The sequence below is a fragment of the Chrysemys picta genome, chromosome 13, assembly GCF_011386835.1.
Source record: "Chrysemys picta bellii isolate R12L10 chromosome 13, ASM1138683v2, whole genome shotgun sequence".
NCBI classification, from domain to species: Eukaryota; Metazoa; Chordata; order Testudines; family Emydidae; genus Chrysemys; species Chrysemys picta.
The window spans coordinates 53,335,169-53,360,267 of record NC_088803.1 but is presented as its reverse complement, the minus strand read 5'-3'; the positions used below and the strand labels follow the sequence as shown (position 1 = coordinate 53,360,267).

General features: G+C 47.3%; 2 protein-coding genes across 9 annotated transcripts; one reads left to right on the top strand and one right to left on the bottom strand.

Annotated features, from left to right (window-relative positions):
• Positions 1–790: 790 nt before the first annotated feature.
• On the bottom strand, positions 791–17,836 carry LOC112060137 (uncharacterized). Of its 8 annotated transcripts, XM_065566332.1 has the most exons (3): positions 17,485–17,836; positions 10,971–11,070; positions 791–8,108 (listed from the first exon to the last, which is right to left on the bottom strand). In XM_065566332.1, the coding sequence occupies exon 3, from the start codon at positions 5,948–5,950 to the stop codon at positions 4,979–4,981; it is 972 nt and encodes a 323-aa protein (XP_065422404.1). In that variant the 5' UTR covers positions 5,951–8,108; positions 10,971–11,070; positions 17,485–17,836; the 3' UTR covers positions 791–4,978. The 8 variants fall into 8 exon arrangements, with proteins under 8 accessions (XP_065422404.1, XP_065422396.1, XP_065422398.1 ...); XM_065566324.1 differs by having other exon boundaries at positions 791–12,154; XM_065566326.1 differs by having other exon boundaries at positions 791–11,989.
• PDRG1 (p53 and DNA damage regulated 1) lies at positions 17,336–24,091 on the top strand. Its single transcript, XM_005304885.4, has 5 exons — positions 17,336–17,535; positions 18,805–18,880; positions 19,876–19,950; positions 23,029–23,109; positions 23,498–24,091. The coding sequence occupies exons 1-5, from the start codon at positions 17,452–17,454 to the stop codon at positions 23,584–23,586; spliced, it is 405 nt and encodes a 134-aa protein (XP_005304942.1). The 5' UTR covers positions 17,336–17,451; the 3' UTR covers positions 23,587–24,091.
• The last annotated feature ends 1,008 nt before the right edge of the window (positions 24,092–25,099 follow it).

The following is a 25,099-nucleotide window of genomic DNA, read 5'->3' as shown; positions in this document are numbered from 1 at the left end:
GTCTCTGTCTGCTCAGAAGCTGAATGTCCAGACGCCTGCTGGCCCTGAGTGGGTGCTGAAGGACACGGGGAGTGGGAGTGCCCTTCATGGGAGTGGGCCAGACAGTCTGATTCACTTTTAAAATTCTTTCTTGCACACCACCACCAAATGAGACCAGTTTACACCATTACTACCTCTGGATCAGACTCCTACTCCATGAAATCAATGAAACTATTTGTGGAGTAACATGCTACTCAGGGTGAGTAAGAGTGGCAGAATCAGGCCCGGCGAGGCTTTCAGTGCTGCATACATTAGCATGGATAATGTGACTTAAATCCCTAACCTTGAGACGCTCCCGACAGATCTTTTCGACAAACTACTGACTGGGGGAGGGGACTCTCTTCTCTGACTGAAAATCATTCCTCAGCCAAAAGAAAGGAGCCTTTTCACCAGCTGGTCTTTTCAAGAGCGTTGGCTCCTTCAGAGGAATGGCTCCACTTGCTCTGAATCTCCTTGAGCACCTCATTGATATGCTGAGAGAAGCGCTCTCGGATGCAGCCAGTCGGAGGCATTCGGAGGCGCACCTGTGCAGTTTGGGCTCCCAGCCCTACCAGGCTCATCAGTCCCTTGGAGATGCCGGAAGGGCAGAGGCAGAGATTTGCACCTTATTCTCTGAGCGTTGCTTACAAGTGGAGGAAATGATTGCTCCTTTTGTGCATTTCTAATGCTGCAGGCAGGCCTGGGCTTAAACTAATGATGCCAGCTCTGGCCACACTGAGAAACTGTACAAAAAAATCCTCTGACCCTTTCGTTTCAGACACACTGCCAAATTTGATTATTGGGATTTAAATAGACACAGCACAGCACAAATTCCTGCTGTAACGTTCTCTTATACAGCTACTGCATAGCTCTCAAACCCATTCAAAACTGTAAGAACTCTGGCTGACTTGGTAGATGCCTGGCTTGTAGAAGTGGTGTTAAAATGGGCAACATGAATTTATCCCCTGTATATAAGGCAAAGCTCGTGATCGGTATTACTATTTCTAGAAAAAGCTCTATTATCATCTGGCTTCTTTTAAAACAGAGTGCCAACTCCAGTCAGGCTGGTAGAGTTAGGGGGTCTTAATATGTGCTGCTCAGAGAAGTGAGGACAAAGGGAGCCTATCTGTGTCTACAAGCACTTGTGAGGTAACAGCATAAAAGAGGAAGGGATTATCCAAAATAGGTAACATGTATATCATGGGCAGGTAATGGCTTCAAATCAGAGAAAGGGACAATGAATCTTGAGCACTGCATGCAGATGTGGTCACCCCATCTCAAAAAAGATATATTGGAATTGGACAAGGTTCAGAAAAGGGCAACAAAGACTGATTAGGGGTATGGAACGGCTTCCATATGAGAAGTGATGAATAAAACTGGGACTTTTCAGCTTGGAAAAGAGACGACTAAGGGGGGATATGATAGAGGTCTATAAAATCATGACTGGTGTGGAGAAAGTAAACAAGGAAGTGTTATTTACTCCTCATAACACAAGAACTAGGGGTCACCAAATGAAATTAATAGACAGCAGGTTTAAAACAAACAAAAGGAAGTATGTCTTCACCCAACACGCAGTCAACCTGTGGAACTCTTACCAAAGGATGTTGTGAAGGCCAAGATGATAACAGGGTTCAAAAGAGAATTAGATAAGTTCCTGGAGGATAGGTCCATCAATGGCTATTAGCAAAGATGGACAGGGATGGTGTCCCTAGCCTCTGTTTGCCAGAAGCTGGGAATGGGCAACAGGGGATGGATCACTTGATGATTCCCTGTTCTGTTCATTCCCTCTGGGGCACCTGGCATTGGCCACTGTTGGAAGACAGGATATGGGGCTAGATGGACCTTTGGTCTGACCCAGTGTGGCTATTCTGATGTTCTTAAGAAGTTAGACATCAGGAAAAGACTTCTAACCATGAGGCCACTTAGAGAATGGAATCATTTGAGAAGGGAAGTCACTGAGGCACCATCATAAGAGGTGTTCAAAAGGAGCCTGGATAACAGCGGTAGAAGCGGGATAGAAGAGCCAGGAGGTCCTAATGTTCTACATCAATGGTAAAGCTGCTGTAGGATTCTCTCCTCTCCACTGCTGAGCCATTATTCCAAAAGGCTATTTCCAGCTCTGTATTCGTGTCTGTTGGAAAAGACCAGACACCCGAGGATTTTATTACCCATAAGGTTTTTGTCATTGATTTGAAAACTAAAATGAACAATTAGTGTCCTTGTGAAGCAAAGGTCCATATATATTGCAGGTGGGATACTGATCCTAGTGTGTATTTTTACAATGAGGGGTTCTAGCTTCTGAGCCCCTCAAAGCAATAAGGATTGAGTAGTGCTGTAAAGCCAGAATGAAGTGAGGTCATGTTAGTCAAAATCTGGCACTTTCAGGCTTTGACAGTGCAACTGATGACAGGATTTACCATGTCCAGTGGAGTGGGATAGGCCTTGGGTCCTGATTCTTCACTCTACTGCCCCACTTTTATGCCAGAGTAACTCTAATGAAGTCAAAAACAGTGTTCCAGAGTGGAAGCATGTCATGGACTCACAGATCATGCCCACTCTTGGCCCCGTGCGGTCCGTGGGGGGTGCCCCTTTCAGTGAGACATCCCTTCTCGGGGGTCCACTCTCTCTCGGGGTCAGGCCCCTCCACCTCCTGGAGCCGCACCTTTCTGAGCCTTAGCACATCTGTCTCTGCCGTGGGCCCCCTCAGGAAGTCCACTCGCTCTGTACCCGCGGGGCCTCCACCCCTGAAGGGGTTGATGCAACCCTGTTCTCTAGACCAAGTGACTCTCAGCCAGCATAAAACAGGAGGATGTACTGAGAGTTGAACACAGCCCAGGAAACTCTCAGGGCCTCAGGCCTGACCTCCCTCAGCCCAGCACATCCCAGTCTCTCTGCATCCAGGTGGGCTCTGCCTGCTACCCCTCTCCAGCCCAGAGCCCCCCTGCTTCCCAGCTGGGCATCTGAGATCCCCGGCCCCAAGCCCTCCTCTGTCCATTGTCTTCTCTCCAGGTAAACAGGGCTGTAAACTGGGGCCTCCTCTCCTGCTTCTGTCCTCTGGCTGGAGCTGGCTGGTCAGGTCACTGGCTCCTCACTCTGCAGGCTATTGTCCTCCCACTGGCCAGAACCGGCTGTGACTCCTGGGCTGGGTCTCTGGGTCGGGGTCTCAGGTCACAGGTCGCTGGGGTCTCCATCCTCCAGGCCATGGGCTGGGGTCCCACATTCCCTCTCCGGTCCTCTGTAACAACAAACTCCCTCTCCCCTCACCTCGTTAAACCAGTAACCCTCAGGGAAACTGAGTCCCACTCCCTCCGCATGCAAACCATTGAAACCCCACCGAAAACAAGAAAACAAACAAGAAAATCCCCCACTTCATCACAAAGCATCAGGCTCGATTCAGTTTGGATTTAATCAGCTCTCCTCAAACAACAACGGAAGTATTTTTCAGACTAAGTTTATCTTCAATATTTCGTTCCGAGCTAGAGAGGAAATTTGGGCCAGACAACTGACTCCTGGAACAGGGATCTAACAAACTATAGTTTCAAAATGAGTAAAGAAAAGACTGAAGCCACGTGGTGACTCGAGCAGAAGCAAAACAGATTAATATCAGAACCGAGAGCCAGCGCCTAAATTAGGTTCCTGTTTTAAGTACTTTGGGGGCTGGTTATTGGCAAATGGAGAAGTCGACAGAGTACTGCATGGCACAAGATAAGTGGAATGATTTATGATAAATGGATGCCCAGGTTATTTAAGGGACAGCTCTACAAAAGTATGGTAAGACCAACTCTCCTGTGAGGATCAGAGACATGGGTGACCAATGAGCCACTTGAGAAGACTTGCAGCCGTTGAAATTAGATGCTTCAGGGCAGCAAGAGGGGAGCCACTGCTCGACCACATGTGGAATGATGTCATCAGGAGTGAGACCATGGTCTCCAGTACCAGGGAGAAGTGGCTAGAGAGGAGGCTGACATGGTGTGGGCATGGATGAAGGATGGATGAAGGGAATCCTGTCAGGGAAGCCCTTGAGACTAGCATGCACAGGAGGAGAACAAGAGGAGAGCTAAGAAAACAATGGCTAGAATGTGTATGGAAGGCTGGAGTGGATATAGAGTGAGTGTCGGATGAGCAAGCCTGGAAAAGATTGGTCCAATAGCATGACCCCCGTTAGTTGAGAAAAGGAGAAAATTTCATTCCAATCTTCTGGTTCTTTCTAGCCAGCATTAAAAAAAAATCTAAGAAGTTAGATTCAGTCCTGTTCTGGCCAACATCACTGTGGGTAAGTGCACATTTTAATTAATATTATGCTCACTTGAACCATTCTTGCTTTAGCACACACTGCTGCGGGCCAGAAACACATCTCAAGTTAACTAGAATAAATGGCCTTATGTGATTAAGATCAGTAATCTTCCAATCTATGGGTAATCTTTCTTAAGAGATTATCTGCAAACAAAAGTATGATGATTACTAGCAAGCCAGTCAGCTTGTTGCCTTTTCCCATCATGTTTCTTGCACTACACTGGGCTGACTTCATGCCTAACATCCACATTCGTAGGTCAGAGGATAGAATGGGAGGTTCCAGGACACTGCTTGACAGAAGGATGGCCCAGTGGCTAGGACAATAGCATGGGATGCAGGAGACTCAGGTTCATTTCCCTTCTCTGCTGTGTGGGACCCTGGGTGAGTCACTTGGGATATGTCTACACTGCACTCTAAACCCAGGTCCTTGGGAGCCAGGCTTGTGGAATCCGTGTTTCCAAGTCCATGCGTAAGTGTCCATACAGCACTGGGTTTTACAATTGCTGGACCAGGTCTCACTGCCGTGCTAACACATACATAGGCGCAAACTCCGCGGGTGCTCTGGGGCTGGAGCCCATGGAAAAAAATAGTGGGTGCTCAGCACTCACCCGTGGCCCTGCCAATCAGCTCCTCTCCCGCCCCGCCAGCACCTCCTGCCTGCCAGTGATCAGCTGTTCAGCGGCATGCAGGAAGTGCTGGGAGGAAGAGGCGGAGCAAGGGTGGGTGCGCTCTGGAGGGGGTGGAACAGGGCAGGAAGAGGCGGAGCGAGGGTGAGGTGCGCTCTGAGGGGGCGGAACAGGGCAGGAAGAGGCGGAGCAAGGGTGAGTGCGTTCTGGAGGGGGTGGAACAGGGCAGGAAGAGGCGGGGCGAGGGTGGGGTGCGCCCTGGAGGGGGCGGAACAGGGCAGGAAGAGGCGGCGCGAGGGTGGGGTGCGCTCTGGAGGGGGTGGAACAGGGCAGGAAGAGGCGGAGCGAGGGTGGGTGCGCTCTGGAGGGGGTGGAACAGGGCAGGAAGAGGCGGAGCGAGGGTGGGTGCGCTCTGGAGGGGGTGGAACAGGGCAGGAAGAGGCGGAGCGAGGGTGGGTGCGCTCTGGAGGGGGTGGAACAGGGCAGGAAGAGGCGGAGCGAGGGTGGGTGCGCTCTGGAGGGGGTGGAACAGGGCAGGAAGAGGCGGAGCGAGGGTGGGTGTGCTCTGGAGGGGGTGGAACAGGGCAGGAAGAGGCGGAGCGAGGGTGGGGTGCGCTCTGGAGGGGGTGGAACAGGGCAGGAAGAGGAGGAGCGAGGGTGGGTGCGCTCTGGAAGGGGTGGAACAGGGCAGGAAGAGGCGGAGCGAGGGTGGGTGCGCTCTGGAGGGGGTGGAACAGGGCAGGAAGAGGCGGAGCGAGGGTGGGGTGCGCTCTGGAGGGGGTGGAACAGGGCAGGAAGAGGCGGAGCGAGGGTGGGTGCGCTCTGGAGGGGGTGGAACAGGGCAGGAAGAGGCGGAGCGAGGGCGGGGTGCGCTCTGGAGGGGGTGGAACAGGGCAGGAAGAGGCGGGGCAGGGTGGTGCCGTGGGACAAAGGGTGGAGGGGGGGCCTGGGGCAGAGTGGGAGTCAAGCACCCCCAGGGAAATTAGAAAGTCAGCACCTCTGAACGCATCCATGTTGCACTACACAGACCATCTGACTTAGCTCTGCAGCTTGAGCTACGTCCACACTGCAAAATGACAGGGCTTGGCCCCAAGTCACAGCAGGACGCAGGCTCTGACCCTCCCCCCTAACAGGTTCATGGGTCCTTAATGCTTCCTGACCCAGCTCAGACTGATTGTGTGTGGACAGAAGTGGGGCTTGGGCTCAAACCCGTGTCCCCACAGCCTGGGCTTAGTGTGCAGTTAGTCTCTCAGGTCTGTTCCCAGCTGTAACCTTGGGTGGGAATAACAGCTCTGCCCTACCGCATAGGGGTGTTGTGAGGATAAATACAGTAAAGATTGTGAAGCACTAAGGTAACAGAGGCCAGATAAGCACCTACAATAGGTAGCTTCACAGTTCTCAACTTTAGCTTCCTAAAAGAATCAGAAACAGTCACTAGAAGAAATGCCCATTCTCACTGCTTCCATTCAGGAAACTGCTTCTGGGATTCTTGTTCGGTGAAAAGCGAGTGGTCAATCATGTGAATGTACCATATCAGAAGCCTACTGAACCCAGGAAGAACAGTCTGCTCTTGACTCGCCTGCCCATCCCTTCCAACTATCACACACTTCTGAAACTTTCCCTCAACGCCCGCTGGGCTCTGAGCTTGCCAGGTTCCCTACACATTTAACCCCACTGCAACCCCTGGAATGAATTCAGGTGTGAATATGGCCCATCCCTGCCTGACTAGCTATCACACCCTTCTAGAACCTCTCCTCAAGGCCCCTAGGACTTCTGTGGCTTGGTGTGATCCCTGCTGCTGGAGCAGGGGTCCCCAACGTGGTGCCCGCGGGCGCCATGGCGCCCGCCGGGGTGTCTAAGTGCGCCTGCGTACTGGCCGGCGGAGGAGCATCCGCCAAAATGCCGCCGACACACAGCGTCATCCAGAGGCGTCGCTGCCGAAATGCCACCAATTTTCGGTGGCATTTTGGCGGTGACGCCTCTGGATGACGCTGCTTGTCAGCGGCATTTCTGCGGCGACGCCTATTGACGTTGCCGCTTGTCAGCGGCATTTCAGCGGCGGCTCCTCCGCCGCCACGCTCCTCCGTGGCTCGTCGTCTGGCGCCCGCCACACGAAAAAGGATGGGGACCACTGTGTTGGAGTCTCAGTTTTTCCCCAACATAAAGTGCTAATCTTGCACATTCACAATCAGTCCCATTTTCCTTAGGGCTCCCTGCAGCATCTCAAACACCAGCTCTTCAAAGGGCAACAACACTGGCAGCTTCTAATGACTGAATGCGAATGCAAACAACGGATCTTCTTGATTCCACTTAGGACACGTTCGGGGTCGGACGGCTTGCTAGCTCCATGGAGGAAGAGAGAGGTGTTTTGCTCCAAGACCACAGGAGCTGTTTCGTTTCTTGACATAAAATGCTAACGCTATCTGGAAAGGATCCCATTTCTGAGAGTTTAGGATTCAAATGTTTTCTGCCAAACAAACCTCACAGATCAACAGCAACTGGGACGTGCCTTGTTTTATTTCCCATTTCCTGTACTTATCATACCAAAGAGGACTGATGATTGGAGAGAGTATTCTTGGAATGCACCTGTTTATCCTCCTGGCTTCTCCCCACTCTCTCCCCCTGACCCTCAGCAATCTGTGGGTGATGGAACGGGATGACTGTAATCATGAGACACTGAGCCGGAATTGCAAGGGGAGGGGATAATGACCACTCCGGAGCATTTTAATGCTTTTTGAATTTTAAAATGTGCTTGATGAATTGCACAGCAGCCAGCAGCTCCCAAAAACAAACAGAAGGGGGACTGGGTGGCTCACGGGAGCCAGAGACTCATCGCTAGAAATGGTCCAGTCTACACTTGGTATTTCTTGACACTTTGCTGATGATGTATGTGAATGGGGTTGCTTGTCCTGAGTCCGGGACAGATATCTACATAATTAAAACTACCATTACAACTGGCATTAATTGGCCTCCTTACTGGCAGTCTCAGAAGGGCCAAGGATTGAATGGGCCATGGAGGGTGACCTTCCCCCTCATCCCTAGAGTTGTCTTCCAAGTCATTGGCTGGGTGGTGTGGGGAAGTTTGCACCGGTCTTGCGTCTCCCTCCCCTAGTGTCTGAAGAGAGGGTCACAGTCTCCACCGCTGTCAATGTGGCACCAGCATCAAACTCACTGCAAGGAATAAAAATGAAATTAAAATGAACAGAAATGATTTTATTTCCACTGAGCTAGGGGTAGGGTCATTGTAATGAATCCCTTGCCTTCAACTGGAAAGACTGTACATACGAAGCCAAGACTGAACAGTATTCTACCGAAAGGAAGAGGAATTAAAGCGTGGACATTGACGTGGAGAACAAGAATATTCACAATGATAGTTAATGCTAAGAAATTTTGGAAAAAATGCTTCAGGGTTAAAAGAACCTGTAACTATTCGGGATTAAGATGAATCCTAATCTGGAGAAGGGATCAGGGTGAGGGAGAAAGGCACGCTGAAGGATGGTTCAAGCACTAAAGTAGTTAAAGATCAATCAGTCCATGTTTGAAAAACACTATTTAAACGTTAAGTTTTATTATCAATAAATAGTAATTGGTATGAAAACAAGAAAAATATTTGGGATGAACATTGAGGACAATTTGTTAACTTTGCAAACTACTAAGTGGTGGAATAGTCTCCCAAAAGAAAAAGCAGCGTCATTTGTGGCATTTAACACCAATCCTGCACTGTCTGAAGTGGGATGTATGTTTTTAGCGGAATTTATCTCTATTTTTAATGTTTCTGTGAAAGTGGCTCTATTCTGGCCATCATCTCTGGTTTCCTGTCATACCACTCCCCCTCTTCCACCAACCCCTCCCTCCCTCTGTATTCTTCTCTTCTTTGGGCATTCTTCCAAATCCCTCCTTCAAAATACATTTCAACCATGCCACCTACCTGGGATAATCCATCACTCTAATCTGTCAGGTTTACCCCATGCCCATCATCGCACTAGCCAAACACCCAGCATTGATAGTTCTCAGTCAATACAAAAGAAATGCTGGACAATGGATTGATTGCTTTTCGTTCATTTTATTAGACTACAAAGATCCTCGTGGCAGAGGCCCTGCGTGCTGCACATTCTGTATAGCTCTAAGTGCAGTCTGTGCACAACTAATTATAATCATAGGAGCCCAGCAGAGGGGAGATAACCAGGTTGTCATAAATCAGGTGGACTAGGAAAAATGGGAAGCAAAATGCTTCTGATTTCTGAGATCCCTGCCCATTCCCACAAATGGGATTACTTAGAGCAACAGCACAGAAAGAGTACTTGAAGGGCCTGTAGAGTCCTGAATCTAGCCCCTAGTCACTCTCCCCTTGTAAGAGAAGGAGGAACACAAAATTGATCGTCAGTGGAATTTGAATATCAGTGAACTCAAACCAGCAGCAATTGCTAGTGATGTTCCAAACACTAGTACAAAGGAACAGTACGAGCATGTGAATGTAGTTCTCATTTTAAAATGTCTGAAGATTTAAATACACGTCCTATATGACGTCCTCAAGGTCCTGGCAAGTTACCAGTGTGGTCCATAGGTGCAATGGTTGGGCACCCACCTCGGACTTCTCTGTTCATTGCTAGATTTGTTGCCGCTGACTCACTAAATGTCTGTAATCAGGCAGGTTTTACAATGAATGAAGCCCAGTTCCTAGTGCAGATCACTGCATCTTTCATTAATGCAGGTTCTGTATTATTGGTAGGCGCTGCCCCGTTTCACAGATAGATCCCCTTCCCCATGGGAACTGTCAGGAGCAGATAACCAACTGAGCTCTGACAGAGCAGACTAGCTGCAGTGAATGAAATTTGATCTCATCGACTGTGTCTTCTAATGCTCTCTTTATTACATATTGTTAAAAAAAAAAAACCCACAACAGCCAACCCTCTGCTATTAATGAGCCCATCTGCCCGACATGGGTGTATTGTTAGAAAGCAGCAAGAATAAGCAAAGCCCAGAGAGCACTGCTCGGGGGTGGGGAGAAAGGGGGATTATTTATGACAAAGCATAAATTATTTACAGCTGCAGAGACATGTGGAGAAGCAATCGGCTTTCATCTAAAAAGTTACTCTGTGTGTGTGAGCACGAGCACAAACTAAGGCCTGATGTGGGGGGAAGCCAGGGCAAATCATGATCGTGGATCATGTCCCTCCTCTTCATGTCCTCATGGATCAGCTGTAAATGACCAGTGAGTGATGTGTGTAGCCACTGATAATAGCTCTGTGGCAGAGGTGATGGCACAACAGAGCGGTCCAGCTCTGGACAGAGTATTCTTGTCCTTCTGCTCAACTGAAAGAGGGTCCCTTAAAGGTAAGCGCCTAGTCTTGTCTGTGCATGTTTGCCCAGTGAATCTGAATGCCGTGGGAGCAGGGTCTTCCTTCTAAGGTTCTAGTGGGGTCTTCACTGTGTTCAAAATCATGAACTAAGTGGAGGTGCCTGGTTATACGTGAGGGCAGGTTTCTGCCTATACTACAGAGGATTTTGGTGAGATGATTGTGCGGTCACACAAAGCTATGTTTCCATAGGATGCTAGAAAGTCCATCTTAGTGTGTGCTCTTGTCTCGCGGAAGCAAGCTGAACCCCACAATTTCTTTTTGTTCTAAATACACAAGTGGTTCTTCCTGGTAAATATTTATTTCCATACACTGACTAGTCACAGAAGTTCCGTTTAACTTCACTGATGTACCCCTTCCTAGATTACATTCACCTGCCCCCGGCTTCCTCCCTCTTACTCACATAGTTTGTCCCTCCTGTCTAATTATTTCAGATCTATAGCCTCCATGGGGGGAAATCTTATTCCCAAAAATAAAGAGCAAAATTCAGCTTTGATGTGAACAAGCACAAGCCTATTGACTCTGGTTCTGTTAAATTCACGTACCCAACTCTGGTTTTGAAAAGCCTGAAGCAACATCGTAAGGGCCAAATAGCTGTGCTCCAAGATAAGCATCTCAATCTGCAAATCCACTTATCCACGTGAGCAGTGGCACTGCCTTCAATAGGATTACTTACCTGAGTAGATGCTTGCAGGACTGGGCTCTTATCCTGGCTGCTCATTCCCCGCTCAATGTCTCTGATTCCCTTTTAATTTCAGCATCGAGCCAGCGGCACCCTGCATTCAGGATGGGAACATGAACATGCCAGAAACACTCCCTCTTCACTCTGCTTTGTGAAATCTACAACCAAGGATTCCTTTCCTTGTTTTAGTCACCTTTACCTTTTACACTAAAACACTCTGTCTGAATGCTGCGGCTTTCCCTTCATTCGTCATCCTCTCTTTTCCTACCACGGATTTACTCTTACCTTTGCTCTGACGCCTCTCCCATTCTCCTCCAAAACCTTAGACGTTGAGGGCACTTCTCTCTCTACTTTCTGTACTTCCTTGTTCATCCCCATTGCCTTTTTCTGCTCCTGGGGTATTTATTGAGCTGTATGGTGCATGGAGAACACTTGGGGATACAGTAATTTACCTTCAATTCTTTCCATTTCCTCTTGTGTCCTTTTCCTCCATTGCTTTTTCTTCTCAATTTTAACCAAATCTTAATGGAGTCTCTCAGAATGTATCCTACTGAAATTACACAGTTATTCTCCTTTCTTTGGCACTCATTTCGGACCTCACTACCAGTCTGTCTAGATTCTTGTCTTCCTGGGGCAGATTACGCTCCGTTACAATGGTGTTGATGTGGCCTAAATCCATTGATTTCTGTGGAATTACTCTGCATTTACTCCAGCGTGACCAACAGCAGAATCCGGCCCGTGATTGCTACTACACCTGTACACGTCCACTCATTTCAGCTCTGTTGCTGAAAGCCCAGTCAAGAACTGCTTCCAAGAGAGTTCCCTCCTTTCCAAAATGTGCCCGGAAGACATTCTCTTGCAAGATGCCCTCAGATGTGAGACTCCATTCATTCATTCTGTTTAGTCAGACTCAGTTTGTGATGGATTTGTTGAAATCCTCCAAGGAAATTAGTCTATTCTTTCCACAACTGTCTCTAGGTGTAACCAACTGTCACTTCTTGCTGCACGGAGTTCTGTAGGTTGATTGCACAATGAGTTAAGAAGAAAAATCCCATTATTTTAGATTTACTGTGTTCTCACATCCAGTGTTCAGTGTGGAAACGAGTGTCTGAAACTAGAAGGATTTCAAGCGGCCCTTTGGTATTTCATACACCACAATTAAAAAGTCATCCCTTTATCTGAATTAAAGAGAGGGGGAGATGAGTAAATGTCATCGCCACTGCGATGCCCAAACCCCAATGTTACTCCTTCCGAAGAGTCTCACAATCCTTGATAATTGTTAATAATCTGCAGAGGCTTCAGTCATCAGAAAATATCGCTCCACATTTCCCACCTTCCACCAAATCTTTCATACACATTTAAGACTGATTCCAACACTGATCACCATGGTTTCCAACTATTAAGCATTTTATCTCTATGAAAAGCAGCTGTTAATTATGACACTATTTCCTGTCACTTAGCTACTTTTAAAATCCCTGCAGGATTTGCCCCTTTACTCCATGGCTATTTATTTTCTTAACAGCATCTTGGAAAGACCTTGGCAAATGCTTTGGAAAATCCAAGTAAACTATATCTGCCCGATTCCCCCTTCCTCCATTATTTTAATAGTTCTGCCAAAGATTTCTAGCAGGTCAGAGCAGCAATACTTACCCTTGCAGCACCTGTGCTGGTTTGACTGTATTCATTTTACATTTTTCTACATGGTGCATTATTTGGAAATTACACTCAGTTTTCCCAGCGCTGACATGAGGCTTGTTAACCTGTGATTCTCATTGTCACCCTAGCTCCTCTTTGGAAGAAGATAATCACAGGGGTGAATTTCCATTCTTCAGGTTCAGTAGCATGGTTAGGGATCGGTCACAGATCCTTAGGGCAGCCTCACGTCTTAGTTCCTTAAGAACTCTTGTGTGAATGCCATCTGGTTCTAGGGACTCCCTGCACTCAAGTTACTTGAGCTGTTCCATAATCTCTTCCTCAGAGACTTCTTGCTCTGTTCATGCCATACTATGATTTCCTGTAAAGAATGCCCTTGAGATAGGAATTTCCTCATCATCTGCTTTAGGAAGGCTGCTGCAAGGAATTCATTTACCTTCTCTCCAACTGCTTCATCCCCTTTAATTACCCTACTAATTCTAGAGGGCTTGTGGACACAGGGGTACCACTGTTTGTCTGCTTTGTGCCCTTTCACTATAATTTATTTCATAAGAACATAAGAACGGCCATACTGGGTCAGACCAAAGATCCATCTAGCCCAGTATCCTGTCTTCCAACAGTGGCCAGTGCCAGGTGTCCCAGAGGGAATGAACGGAACAGATAACCATCAAGTGATCCATCCCGTTGCCCATTCTCAGCTTCTGGCAAACAGAGGCTAGGGGCACCATCCCTGTCCAACCTGGCTAATAGCCATTGATGGACCTACCATCCGTGAATTTATCTAGTTCTTTTTTGAACCCTGTTACAGTCTTGGCCTTCACAACATCCTCTGGCAAATAGTTCCACAGGTTGACTGTGCACTGTGTGAAGAAATACTTCCTTTTCTTTGTTTTAAACCTGCTGCCTATTAATTGCATTTGGTGACCTCTAGTTCTTGTGTTATGAGAAGTAGTAAACGTCGCTTCCTTATTTACTTTCTCCACACCAGTCATGATTTTATAGACTTCAATCATATCTCCCCTTAACCGTCTCTTTTCCAAGATGAAAAGTCCCGGTCTTCTTCATCTCTCCTCATATGGAAGCCATTCCATACCGCTAATCACTTTTGTTGCCCTTTTCTAAACCTTTTCCAATTCCAATATATCTTTTTTGAGATGGGGTGACCACATCCGCACAGAGTATTCAAGATGTGGATGTACCATGGATTTATATAGAGGCAACATGATATTTTCTGTCCTATTATCTATCCCTTTCTTAATTATTCCCAGCATTCTGTTAGTTTTTTTCACTGCTGCTGCACATTGAGTGGATGTTTTCAGAGAACTATCCACAATGACTCCAAGATCTCTTTCTTGGGTGGTAACAGATAATTTAGACCCCATCATTTTATATGTATAGTTGGGATTCTGTTTTCCAATGTGCCTTACTTTGCATTTATCAATATTAAATTTCATCTGCCATTTTGTTGCTCAGTCACCCAGTTTTGAGAGATCTTTTTGTAGCTCTTTGCTGTCTGCCTGGGTCTTAACTATCTTGAGCAATTTTGTATCATCTGCAAATTTTGACCCCTCACTGTTTATCCCTTTTTCCAGATCATTTATTAATATGTTGAATAGGACTGGGCCCAGTACAGACCCCTGGGGGACACCACTATTTACCTCTCTCCATTCTGAAAACTGACCATTTATACCTACCCTTTGTTTCCTATCTTTTAACCAGTTACCAATCCATGAGAGGACCTTCCCTCTTTCCCATGACAGCTTACTTTGCATAAGAACCTTTGGTGAGGGACCTTCTCAAAGGCTTTCTGAAAATCTAAGTGCACTATATCCACTGGATCCCCTTGGTCCACATGCTTGTTGACCCCCTCAAAGAATTCTACTAGATGGTGAGGCATGATTTCCCTTTACTAAAACCATGTTGACTCTTCCTCAACAAATTATGTACATCTATGTGTCTGACAATATCGTTCTTTTTTATAGTTTCAACCAGTTTGCCCAGTACTGAAGTCAGGCTTACCAGCCTGTAATTGCTAGGAACACCTCTGGAGCCCTTTTTAAAAATTGGTGTCACATTAGCTATCCTCCAGTTATTTGGTACATAAGCTGATTTAAATGATAGGTTATAGACTACAGTTAGTAGTTCTGCAATTTCACATTTGAGTTCCTTCAGAACTCTTGGGTGAATACCATCTGGTCCTAGTGACTTATTGCTGTTTAATTTATCAATTTGTTCCAAAACCTCCTCTAACCATACCTCAATCTGGGATAGTTCCTCAGATCTGTCACCAAAAAGAATGGCTCAGGTTTGGGAATCTCCCTCAATTCCTCAGCCGTGAAGACCAATGCAAAGAATTCATTTAGTTTCTTCGCAATGGCCTTATCGTCCTTGAGTGCTCCTTTAGCACTTCGATCGTCCAGTAGCCCCACTAGTTGTTTAGCAGGCTTTCTGCTTCTGATGTACGTAAAAAAAATTGCTATTACTTTTTGAGTTTTTGGCTAACTGTTCCTCAAATTCTTTTTTGGACTTCCTAATTGTATTTTTACACATCATTTGCCAGAGTTTATGCTCCTTTCTATTTTCCTCACTAGGAGTTAACTTCCACTTTTTAAAGGATGCCTTTTTGCCTCTCACTGCTGCTTTTACTTTGTTTGTTTAGCCATGGTGGCTCGTTTTTGGTTCTCTTACTATGTTTTTTAATTTGGGGGACACATTTAAGTTGAGCCTCTATTATGGTGTCTTTAAAAAGTTTCCACACAGCTTGCAGACACATTTCCCGCCCTCCCACCCAGACATATTTCCCACCCTTGCAGACACTTGTCACTACAAGAGTGGATCTTAATGCTGTAAGCGATTTCCAAGCACAGCAAAAAGAAAAATCTTTAATGCAAATCAATCATTAATAGTAGTTTACATCCAAATTCTGTGAGGTTTCCTTACATATTTCTTTGGCAAAATCTTTTCACTTACGCAATCCAGAACTGGACTCCGAAGTTACATGAAGCTGCATTATTCCCAGGACTTCAGCAGCAGCTGAAGTGGTTCTTAACGCCAAGAAGAGCCTTCAATACCTTAATGACAACTGCTTAGTGACTTGGCAGGGACCAGTCTTGGAGAAGCCCTGATCCCTCACTTTTATTGCTTTTGTGCATTAAACAGATGCTTCTCATGAATTGAGTGCCCCTGTTTAATTACATTCATGGAATTAATCTTTCACGCAGCAGAGTTGCTGCTTCATCAAGAGTGGTGCTGACTCACTTCCACAAAAACCACTCCCTGTCCTGAGTTGCTAAATATTCAGCTGTCATTTCCGCAGCGAAGAAGCCTCTTATAGAATATTTTGGCAACAAAGGGGTGTCCAGGCAATGACCAAGCAGAAGAGGCATGGAGGTGGATGCTGCCAAGTCCCTACCCCTCACCAAGTATTTGACATCATTTTTTGCTCTTATACTGCAAACAATACCTTTGCCCTCTCTCACAATTATTTCAAACTCAGAGGCTATTTACCTAAGCCATCCTCTTTTCGGCTGGAAATTCTCTAAACCATATTTGTTTAATGTCAAGTGATTTTTGCCATATAAACACGACTTCATCTTGACCTTGATTTTTTTCCTTCTCTCTCTCACACACACATGCACCAATGCCCCCTACAAATGTACTCAGAATGTCTCCATTCCATTCTCCATAGAGAAACATTCAGTTCTTGAAACAAGGACAAAATGTAAAGAAGTCTGTTCACATATCTCAGCTGAAAGCTGAAGTTATCTGAATACTGCTGTATTCAGAATTAGAAGGAAGAATTACGCAACTGCATAGCATCTAGGAGTATCGATCATCTACAGACCTATGGGATCTGTTTTAACCAGGTGCACCACTGTGGTCTCAGAGTGGGACTTAGCAGGAAATCAGTCACCAAAGCGGACTTGGTGGTCATTAGCAATTCCAGGGCACTTTTAAGTTTTGTGTCGTTCACCCCAATGCCCAGGGTCAATCATCATTTGGGTAACTGGATTCTACCCCCCTGGAAGGTCCAACGAGTGGCAGAATTCTTTGCCAGTTCCTGCCCTAAGCGGTGATGCAGCACCACGGCCGGCCCTTAAACCCTGGTTACATCCCACCCCAGAGGCAGATGCATTGCAGCGGGGTGTGCCTGGCAGTATGCTTTGGGAGGCGGGTCGGCGCCAGGGACGGGCAATGACACCTCCTCGGACAGAGCACGGGGGCACCGGGCACAAGAGACCCCAGTGGGAGGGGAGCCCTGGGCCACGGAGCCCCGCAGAGTGGGGGAGCCCCGGGGGGGAACAGGGGGACCCCGGGGGAAGCGGGGGACCCCGGGCGGAGTGGGGGAGCCCCGGGGGGAACAGGGGGATCCCGGGAGGAGCGGGGGAGCCCCGGGGGGAACAGGGGGATCCCGGGGGGAGCGGGGGAGCCCCGGGGGGAGCCGCGGGGGGGAGCGGGGGAGCCCCGGGGGGAAACAGGGGGACCCCGGGGGGAAACAGGGGGACCCCCGCAGAGTGGGGGAGCCCCGGGGGAACAGGGGGACCCCGGGGGGAGCGGGGGAGCCGCGGGGGGGAACGGGGGGATCCCGGGCAGAGTGGGGGGACCCCGGGGGGGAGCAGCGGGAGCGGAGCTCTCGGCCAAGGGCCCGGCAGTCCCGCCGGCTCACCGCGGCGCGGGGCTCGGCCGAAGGGGCGGCGGGCTCCGGCTGGGGGCCCAACGGGGAGCGGGCGGGCCCAGGCGAGGCCCCGGCCCCCGAGCGCCTGCGCGGCGGCGGGCCGCGGTTCCCGGCCGGGCGGGTTTGCGGGCGGACAGGCCGGGCGCCATGGCGCGGGAACCCGCCTTCGTGCTGCGCTACCTGGCCGAGGTGGAGGAGCTGGCGGAGGAGGTGCTGGCGGGGCGGCGGCAGGTACCGCGGGCGGGCGGCCCCTGTCGGAGCTGGGGCCCCGGCTGGAGGGAGAAGGGCCGGGGCCGGTAGGCAGCCCTGCTCCCCGCAGCGCAGGAGGAACCGAGCCGCCGCGTCCTGGCCTGCAGCCCCCAAAGCTCGCTCGCTCTCCGGCTCTCCCTGGGCTCTGCTGCGCGCCCCGGCCGCGGCTTGGCTTCCTGGCCTGGCCCTGCCCCGGGCTGAGCCCCGTCCCCTGGGTTCCCCCAAGGAATCCTAGCACTGGGAGGGACCCCGAGAGGTCATCGCCTCCGGCCCCTGCACTCACGGCGGGACTAAGGGTTATCTAGACCAGGGGTAGGCAACCTATGGCATGTGTGCCCAAGGCGGCACGCCAGCTGATTTTCAGTGGCACGCACACTGCCCGGGTCCTGGCCACCAGTCCGGGGGGCTCTGCATTTTAATTTCATTTTCAATGAAGCTTCAGGTGACCAGACAGCAAGTGTGAAAAATCAGGACGAGGGTGGGGGGTAATAGGAGCCTATATAAGAAAAAGCCCCAAATATCGGGACTGTCCCTATAAAATCGGGACGTCTGGTCACCCTAATGAAGCTTCTTAAACATTTTAAAAATCTTTTTTACTACGTACAACAATAGTTTAGTTCTATATTTTTCCCGGCTCTCCGAGCTCTGGTCAAGTGTAGGTAGTCTCTTGGTCTATTCAAGGCCGTGATCAAGTGTCTTGATGGTTTTGGTCTTTTGGCCTCGAGATGAAAACCTTTGTCTTTGCTTCTGGGACCTTGAAGTGAAAAAATTCTCTAAGTTATATCTGTTCTTAGACTTATAGAAAGAGACTTTCTAAAACGTTAATGTATTACTGGACCGCGAAACCTTAAATTAGAGTGAATAAATGAAGACTCGGCACACCACTTCTGAAAGGTTGCTGACCCTTGATCTTGCGGAAGCAGAGAAAGAACTGACAGGAAGGGGATGCAATGCATGACAGTTCTTTCTCTGCTTCCACAATCTAGAGTGACCATCCCTGACTGGTGTTTGTCTAACCTGCTCATCCCACACTCCTCCCCAAAACAATGCTCAACCAGAAAGTCCCAGTGGATTCACGCTCTTTGTCCTAGGCAGGGACTTACACTTGCGGTTATGTTAATTGCAGGGTGAGTCCAGACCTGTGGCTCTCAGTGGGATTTTAACTCAACCCAAAACAAGGCTTCACCCAGCTCATAACAGTTATGATTTCACCTTAGGCCGGAGAAATCTGAATGTTTGTTTCTTTTCCAGATTGTGGACCTGGATCTAAAGCGGAATCAGAACCGAGAAGCTCTCAGGGCTTTACAGAAGGACCCGGACCCTTCTGGTGAGGGATCCAGTGTTAGCGCTGCTATTCACATCTGTGAAACTTTCAGCTCTCTGACACGCCTGACACAAAGTTGCTGTATTCTCTTTCTAATCGACACACCCTGCCTGCAAAGTGATGGCGGGCCACATTTCCAAAACGGCACATGCAGATTAAACACACAGTTGCAGCTGCGGATGTAATTGTGCAAGTTTGTGCCTCAGAGTGGAGGTAGATTTGGTGAAAGGTCAATTACGGTGCTTGACCTAGTAGAAAATTAAAGCTACTTTGTACTATGAAAAGTAAATGTGCAAAATTGTACCTTCGTTTCTCAGCTGATCTGCACCTACTGGGGACTCAATCAGGTTTGCCTACTTTGTGGACTAAGATAAATATTTACTCTTGGTATCACTGTGGGCTAACACAGCCAGGAGAACATGAGCTGGGAACTGTTCTGCTTTGCACTTCAGCAACAGAATTATTAACTAAGACCTGATGGCAGAATCTTTACAGGAATGGTGAAAGAACCCAGCTTTGACACAAACATCCCAATTTCGTTTTAAAGAGCTGGTAGTTAGAAAATTTATAATTTATAAACTGAGCAGATTGGATTAGGAAATTACAGTCAATAAACATCTTTAGTCACTTCTCAGAGTAGAAGTGCATGGTAAAATGGCTGTCTTTACCTGAGCTCTGTGGTAAATATTGTATTGTTTCAGAGTGTTGAAGCAAAGGAAGGATTTTTGGAAACCAAATGTGTATCTTTCTACTCTGGACTGAACGGGTAGAATGTTTGGGGTGACTGACTCACTCTTGCACAGGTTCCATGAGACTGAATCTTGCTTAATTGCTCTTAGACACACACCTAAACGATGCTGCAGACTGTTGTGGTGCACAGAGGGGTCTACAAAAGCTAGCCTGCTGGGTAGATTTTGCATTTATTTTGTACCCAGCAGGATGCAGAAGAGCATGTTTCATTATGAAAATATCTAACCAGGCTGTCTTTCTGTTTTCAGAGAAAGCAATGGTTTGCTTTGGAAACATGTTTATTCAGCTTCCAAAATCACAGACTAAGGAAATGATTCAGAAAGGTAAGCCAGATGCCAGATTTCTAAAACCTGCTTGTAAACTCTCAAGCGTCAGCCAGTATCGAACAAGTATTTTGCACACGCTTGGACACATACACAGGTGTCTTGTGTCAGAAGTATGGGACTTGCGCTAATTTGGTTGCTGAGCCAGTCTGTCTTTACTGACTTAGAGCTTTTACATACAGAGCTTTTATTCTCACCACTGCTTGGAAGCTTAGCTCCTAGATAGCACGTCTCATCCCTAGGCCTCAGAGTGCTTTAGAGAGAAGGTTAAGTACCAGTACAGATTGGGAAGTTGAGGCAGTGAGAAGGGAAGTAGCTTGTCAGTGGCAGAGCAAGGAGTAGAACTGAAGTTTCCAGACACCCAGTTCAGTGCTTTACCTCATGTCAGCCTGCTTTGTGAGCCAGGTACCCTGTAGGCACTTTCCAAAGTGCTGCACAACTTTCCTTGAGCGCAGTTCAGAGGAAGAGGCGCTTAACTTGGCTGTGAAGTGAGGTGGCCTCTGTCCATGTTGTGCTGAGGGTTTAACAGTGCAACCTTTACACTCTTGACTAAGGAATTAGGCGATTAAATGAGAAAAGCTAAATTAATATTTTAAGAGGTGGGTATAAATTGTCCAGGAACAAATTAGGTCAAAGCAGAGAGGGAGGAGTGCTGATGAGGGACTTCAGAGGGACCCAGCCAAGCTAGGCAAATGGGCAGCAAAATGGCAGATGGAATTCAGTGATAAATACACATTAGAGGGAATCATTTGAACCCCTCGTACATTTCACTGGGGTGTAATTACCTGTCACCGCTCAGGAAGAAAACCTGGCCATCACTGGCTATTGTTCTACAAGTCCTGTGCAGCAACTGTGAGGAAGGCAAAGTCCTAGGATGCCAAAGGAATGGGCTGGAGAATAATACGGAAAATCTCTGAATACCATTCTACAAATCAATGGGGCACCTTCCCTTTGAGACTGTGTGCGCTCTGGGCCACCCCATATCAAAGGGAATGCACCAGAATTAGAGGGGCTTCCGAGATGAGAGACCAGAAAATCTCTGCTATGAAAGGAAGACGAGTTTATTCCCCGCCTTGGTAGAGAGGAAAGGAAGGGCGAGAAAGGTAGATTGGGAACTTGTATTCAACTTGCCTCTATAAAACGAGGAACAAAGGGGCATTCAATGAAATTGAAAGATGGCACATTTTAAAACTGGACTCAATACAACTGAGTGAAATGTTCTGGCCTGTACTCCTGGGGGGATTCTGCACTCATGCAGGGGCGCAGGATTCATATGGCCTGCATTTTTCTGTCTCTCCCCCCCCCGCAGAAAAACACAAAAAAATTCTGCCAGGGGACATGTGCCTCGTCCCCAGCAGCCCAGGCAGTACATCTGTTCCAGCGTGTCTGGAGCAGCCTCAGAGATTTGGGCGGGCGTGCCTGCGTAATCACTGGCCGGGGGGGGAGGAGGGGGCTGCGTGTACCTGTGTGCCGAGAGAGAAAGAGACTCTGTCCCTCTCTCGTGACTTGCAGCTCCCTGGTGTGTAAGGGTCAGGCTTTTTATTATGCAGGAGGCAGGCTAGAGGCACAAATGAAGCAGCCTGCCTGAGTTAATTGATCTTATTCTCTGAGGCACAAATGTAGCCCCCTGACTGTGTAGTAAAATTGCTGTTGATGGTTAATTTATCTCATTCTCTAAGGCAGAAATGTAGCAGCATGCCTATTGTTCTTTTTAGTTAACTGTTCCCATTTTCCATCAATTCCCCCGGAGCATTAAAACCTGTGAAAGTTTTAAGGCCCCTACATTGCCAGAGCGATGTAAAGGAGTCTTCTTATAAATGGCAGGAAGGGAATCCTCCGCTAGGAAGATCTATGCGCTTTCTCACTTTTTTTCCTGTGCCAAAGTGGCACAATGGGGTTAGCTTACAGCTCAGGATTTATTTTACTTACCAATTAAAGAAAAAAAGACTTTGAGGGCAAATAAAACATTTACCAAGCAGTCAATAAAATGTCAGGACAATCAGAATCAAGCACTCCCCAAAGTACCCAGCCAGGTCCAGGACAATGATTAGCAAAACTGTATGACTTTCATGTGTGAAAGTCTGAGCAATTTAAAATAACATTCTACTTTTTTTTCCCTGTTTGCTGTTCTGTCATGTAATTTAAATGAAAATCCAGGATTATTACTGGAATGCAGGGTATTGGTTACCAAGTGTTTGCAACTCAATTTTCATGTGTTTAGGAAATGCTGAATATGAAATGAAATTATGAAATGAAATTAATGGAGATATCCCATCTCCTAGAACTGGAAGGGACCTTGAAAGGTCATCGAGTCCAGCCCCCTGCCTTCACTAGCAGGACCAAGTACTGATTTTGTCCCAGATCCCCAAGTGGCCCCCTTAAGGATTGAACTCACAACCCTGGGTTTAGCAGGCCAATGCTCAAACCACTGAGCTATCCCTCCCCCAAAATAGTTATTGTGACTTTTTTTCTGTATTGTAGTTTGAATAAATTACCAAAACCATTGAAACTGGTGTGATTATATTGCATTTGAATTTTTTGGTGCAGAGTCCCCCCAGGAGTCTAGTATGCAGGAGGTCAGCCTGGAAAAGCATAATGGGCCCTTCTGTCCTTAAAATCGATGAAAGTGGGTGGGTTTAGAAATATTAACTGTTTGTATTGTGGTTGTGCCCAGAGGCCCTGATCATTAGTTACTGTACATTCCCACCCAAACAAAAGACAGTACCTCCCCCAGATAGCTTATGGTTACTTTTAAGAAACCTCTGGTTTGGCTCCCAGTACTGGCATGGCCTATCCTTTCTGATAGGTTGTAATGCAGTTACAAATGACCTTGTTTGGGCTCCAGAACCTTGTTCCTCTCACCATTCATTATACTTAGCTGGAAGGGAATATCTGGCAGGAGCATATTCGTAGAAAGAGAACTGTATACCTACTTTTTTCTATATGACAAAACAAATGCAGCAAGTTCAGTGTGAGTGAGAATCCAAGGAAGAGTTCCCCTTCACTCAGAGCTGATGTTCCTTAACTCGCTGTACTCCAGGATGCTTCATTATCACCATCTGATCACTATCTTCTCAGATCAGGAGCACTTGGACGAGGAAATAAACCAACTTCGGAAAGAGCTGAGAGTGAAGGTCAACCGTCTCTTTGAAGCTCAAGGTATTTGAAAAGGGTCAGGGAACATTTGATTGGGAGCACAAATCAGGTGAGGGGTGGAGGGAAGAGGTCCAAAAATACATGAACTATATTTGGAGAATAACTCCCCTCCATTCTCTTTACAGTAAAAGCCCCATATTTGCCCAGTTTTATGGGCTTGTCCCTGGGACTGTTCTGTTGCAGACCTCACTGTGCACCACTAAGGTGGTGGTAGTTGTTTCCAGTGGCTGGTAGTTCAGTCAGTGATGACTATGGGAACAAATCTGCAGCCAGATACAGCAGGGTCTTCTCCAGACTACTTGTACTGGCAGTTGTTTAGAGAACTCTTTCACCAAGCGCCAGTGAGCATGCTTTTTAACAATAGCATTATTTCCTGCCTGTTCTTCCTCAGGTAAACCTGAGCTGAAAGGATTTAACTTGAACTCCATGACCCATGAGGAAATGAGAGTAATCAATCAGATACTGGAAGGACGAAACTAGACCATTGTGGCGACTTCAACGTTGCTGATAAGGTGCATTCAGACTGTCACTCACAGTGCAAAATCTGTGGACAATCTCCAGATTTCTTGTGAAGACATATTTACTCTCTGGAGTGGTACATTTCCTAAGAAGCATTTGGCTTCTGAAATCTTTTCACGGTAGGAATCATTCGGCTCCAGTGTCGGTCGTGGATTAGACACTGCAACTGGCAGAGACAAGTGCTAGAACACTGGCCCTTTTAGTTATTTGACAGCCTGCCATCCCTGGGGTGGGAGTGGGATTATTAGAATCAGAGGAGCAGGACATTCCTAACTGCATCTCTTTTATGTATGAACTTCTGTAACTTCGCTCCACAGCTAGTGCATTCTATTGGCAGGAAAAGGAGTAGGAGGAAAAGAACTGTGAATCCATAGTGTCTTCAAAGAATAAAGAAAGAAACTTTGAGTTGTGTAAGCTTGTGGTGGTGGAAGAATTGTGAATCAATTAAACTGTACACTTAGGAAAATTCCTGTTTTTTTTTTTTAAGCGTACAGTAGATACTTGAGTGCCTGCTAATCTGAAGGGTGTACTTCTGAGCCAGTATCCTATGTCTAAACTTGTAAGAAGAGATTTGGAAGAAGTGGGATTGTTTGCATTAGGGAAGGGGACAGAAGTATGCAAACCAATGAATGGTCTAGAGAAGAGAGATTAGGTGTCTCTACTCATCCTGTCTCAATACAAGAACAAGGGGCTATTCAATGAAATTGATAAATGATTAATTCAAAACTGATATAAAGGAGGAAATACTTTTCACACAATTAGCCCATGGAACCCATTGCTACAATATACCATTGAGGCTAACAGCAGGATTCAAAAAAGGATTAAACACTGGTGGATAACAAGACTCGCCAGACCTATAGTAGTGTTTAAAAAATTACACCCTCGTGTTTCAGACAAATTCTAACTACAGCGTTACCTCGATATAACACGACCCAATATAACACAAATTTGGATACAACGCGGTAAAGCAGTGCTCCGGGGCAGCGGGGCTGCGCACTCCGGCGGATCAAAGCAAGTTCAGTATAATGGTTTCACCTATAGCGCAGTAAGACTTTTTGGCTCCCAAGGACAGCGCTATAACGAGATAGAGGTGTATTTGGAGTGGAGATGGAGGAGCTGTGTACGATGGGGAATTAGGAGGAAACTTCCCTGGGGGTAGATTATCCCGTAACTGCCTACAGCAGGTTTTCTTGAACCTTTCTGTAAAGCAGTTGGAAGCAGCTGCTGCTGGCAACAGGATAGCGGACTAGATAAATCCCCTGTCTAGTAATTCCTTTGCTCCTAATTGCGCTAATGAAATGGTAAATATGACTGCTTATGTTTGTGCATGGGCCTGGGGAAGAGGAGCATACAGTGACAAGAAAAGCCTGCTGTCCTCTCTCTAGAAATGAAGGTCTTCTTCCCCACACTAGCTCAGGTAAAGTTTAGTAAATATTAATCATATATTAATATCCTCTACAAAACACACACCTTC

Excerpts from the sequence above, each read along its gene's own strand:
- LOC112060137 (XM_065566324.1), bottom strand. The coding sequence starts at position 5,950 with ATGGATGCGTTCAGAGGTGCTGACTTTCTAATTTCCCTGGGGGTGCTT.
- PDRG1 (XM_005304885.4), top strand. The coding sequence starts at position 17,452 with ATGGCGCGGGAACCCGCCTTCGTGCTGCGCTACCTGGCCGAGGTGGAG. Across the intron at positions 17,536-18,804 it reads TGCTGGCGGGGCGGCGGCAG|ATTGTGGACCTGGATCTAAA; the intron begins GTACCGCGGGCG and ends TTTCTTTTCCAG. Across the intron at positions 23,110-23,497 it reads CCGTCTCTTTGAAGCTCAAG|GTAAACCTGAGCTGAAAGGA; the intron begins GTATTTGAAAAG and ends GTTCTTCCTCAG.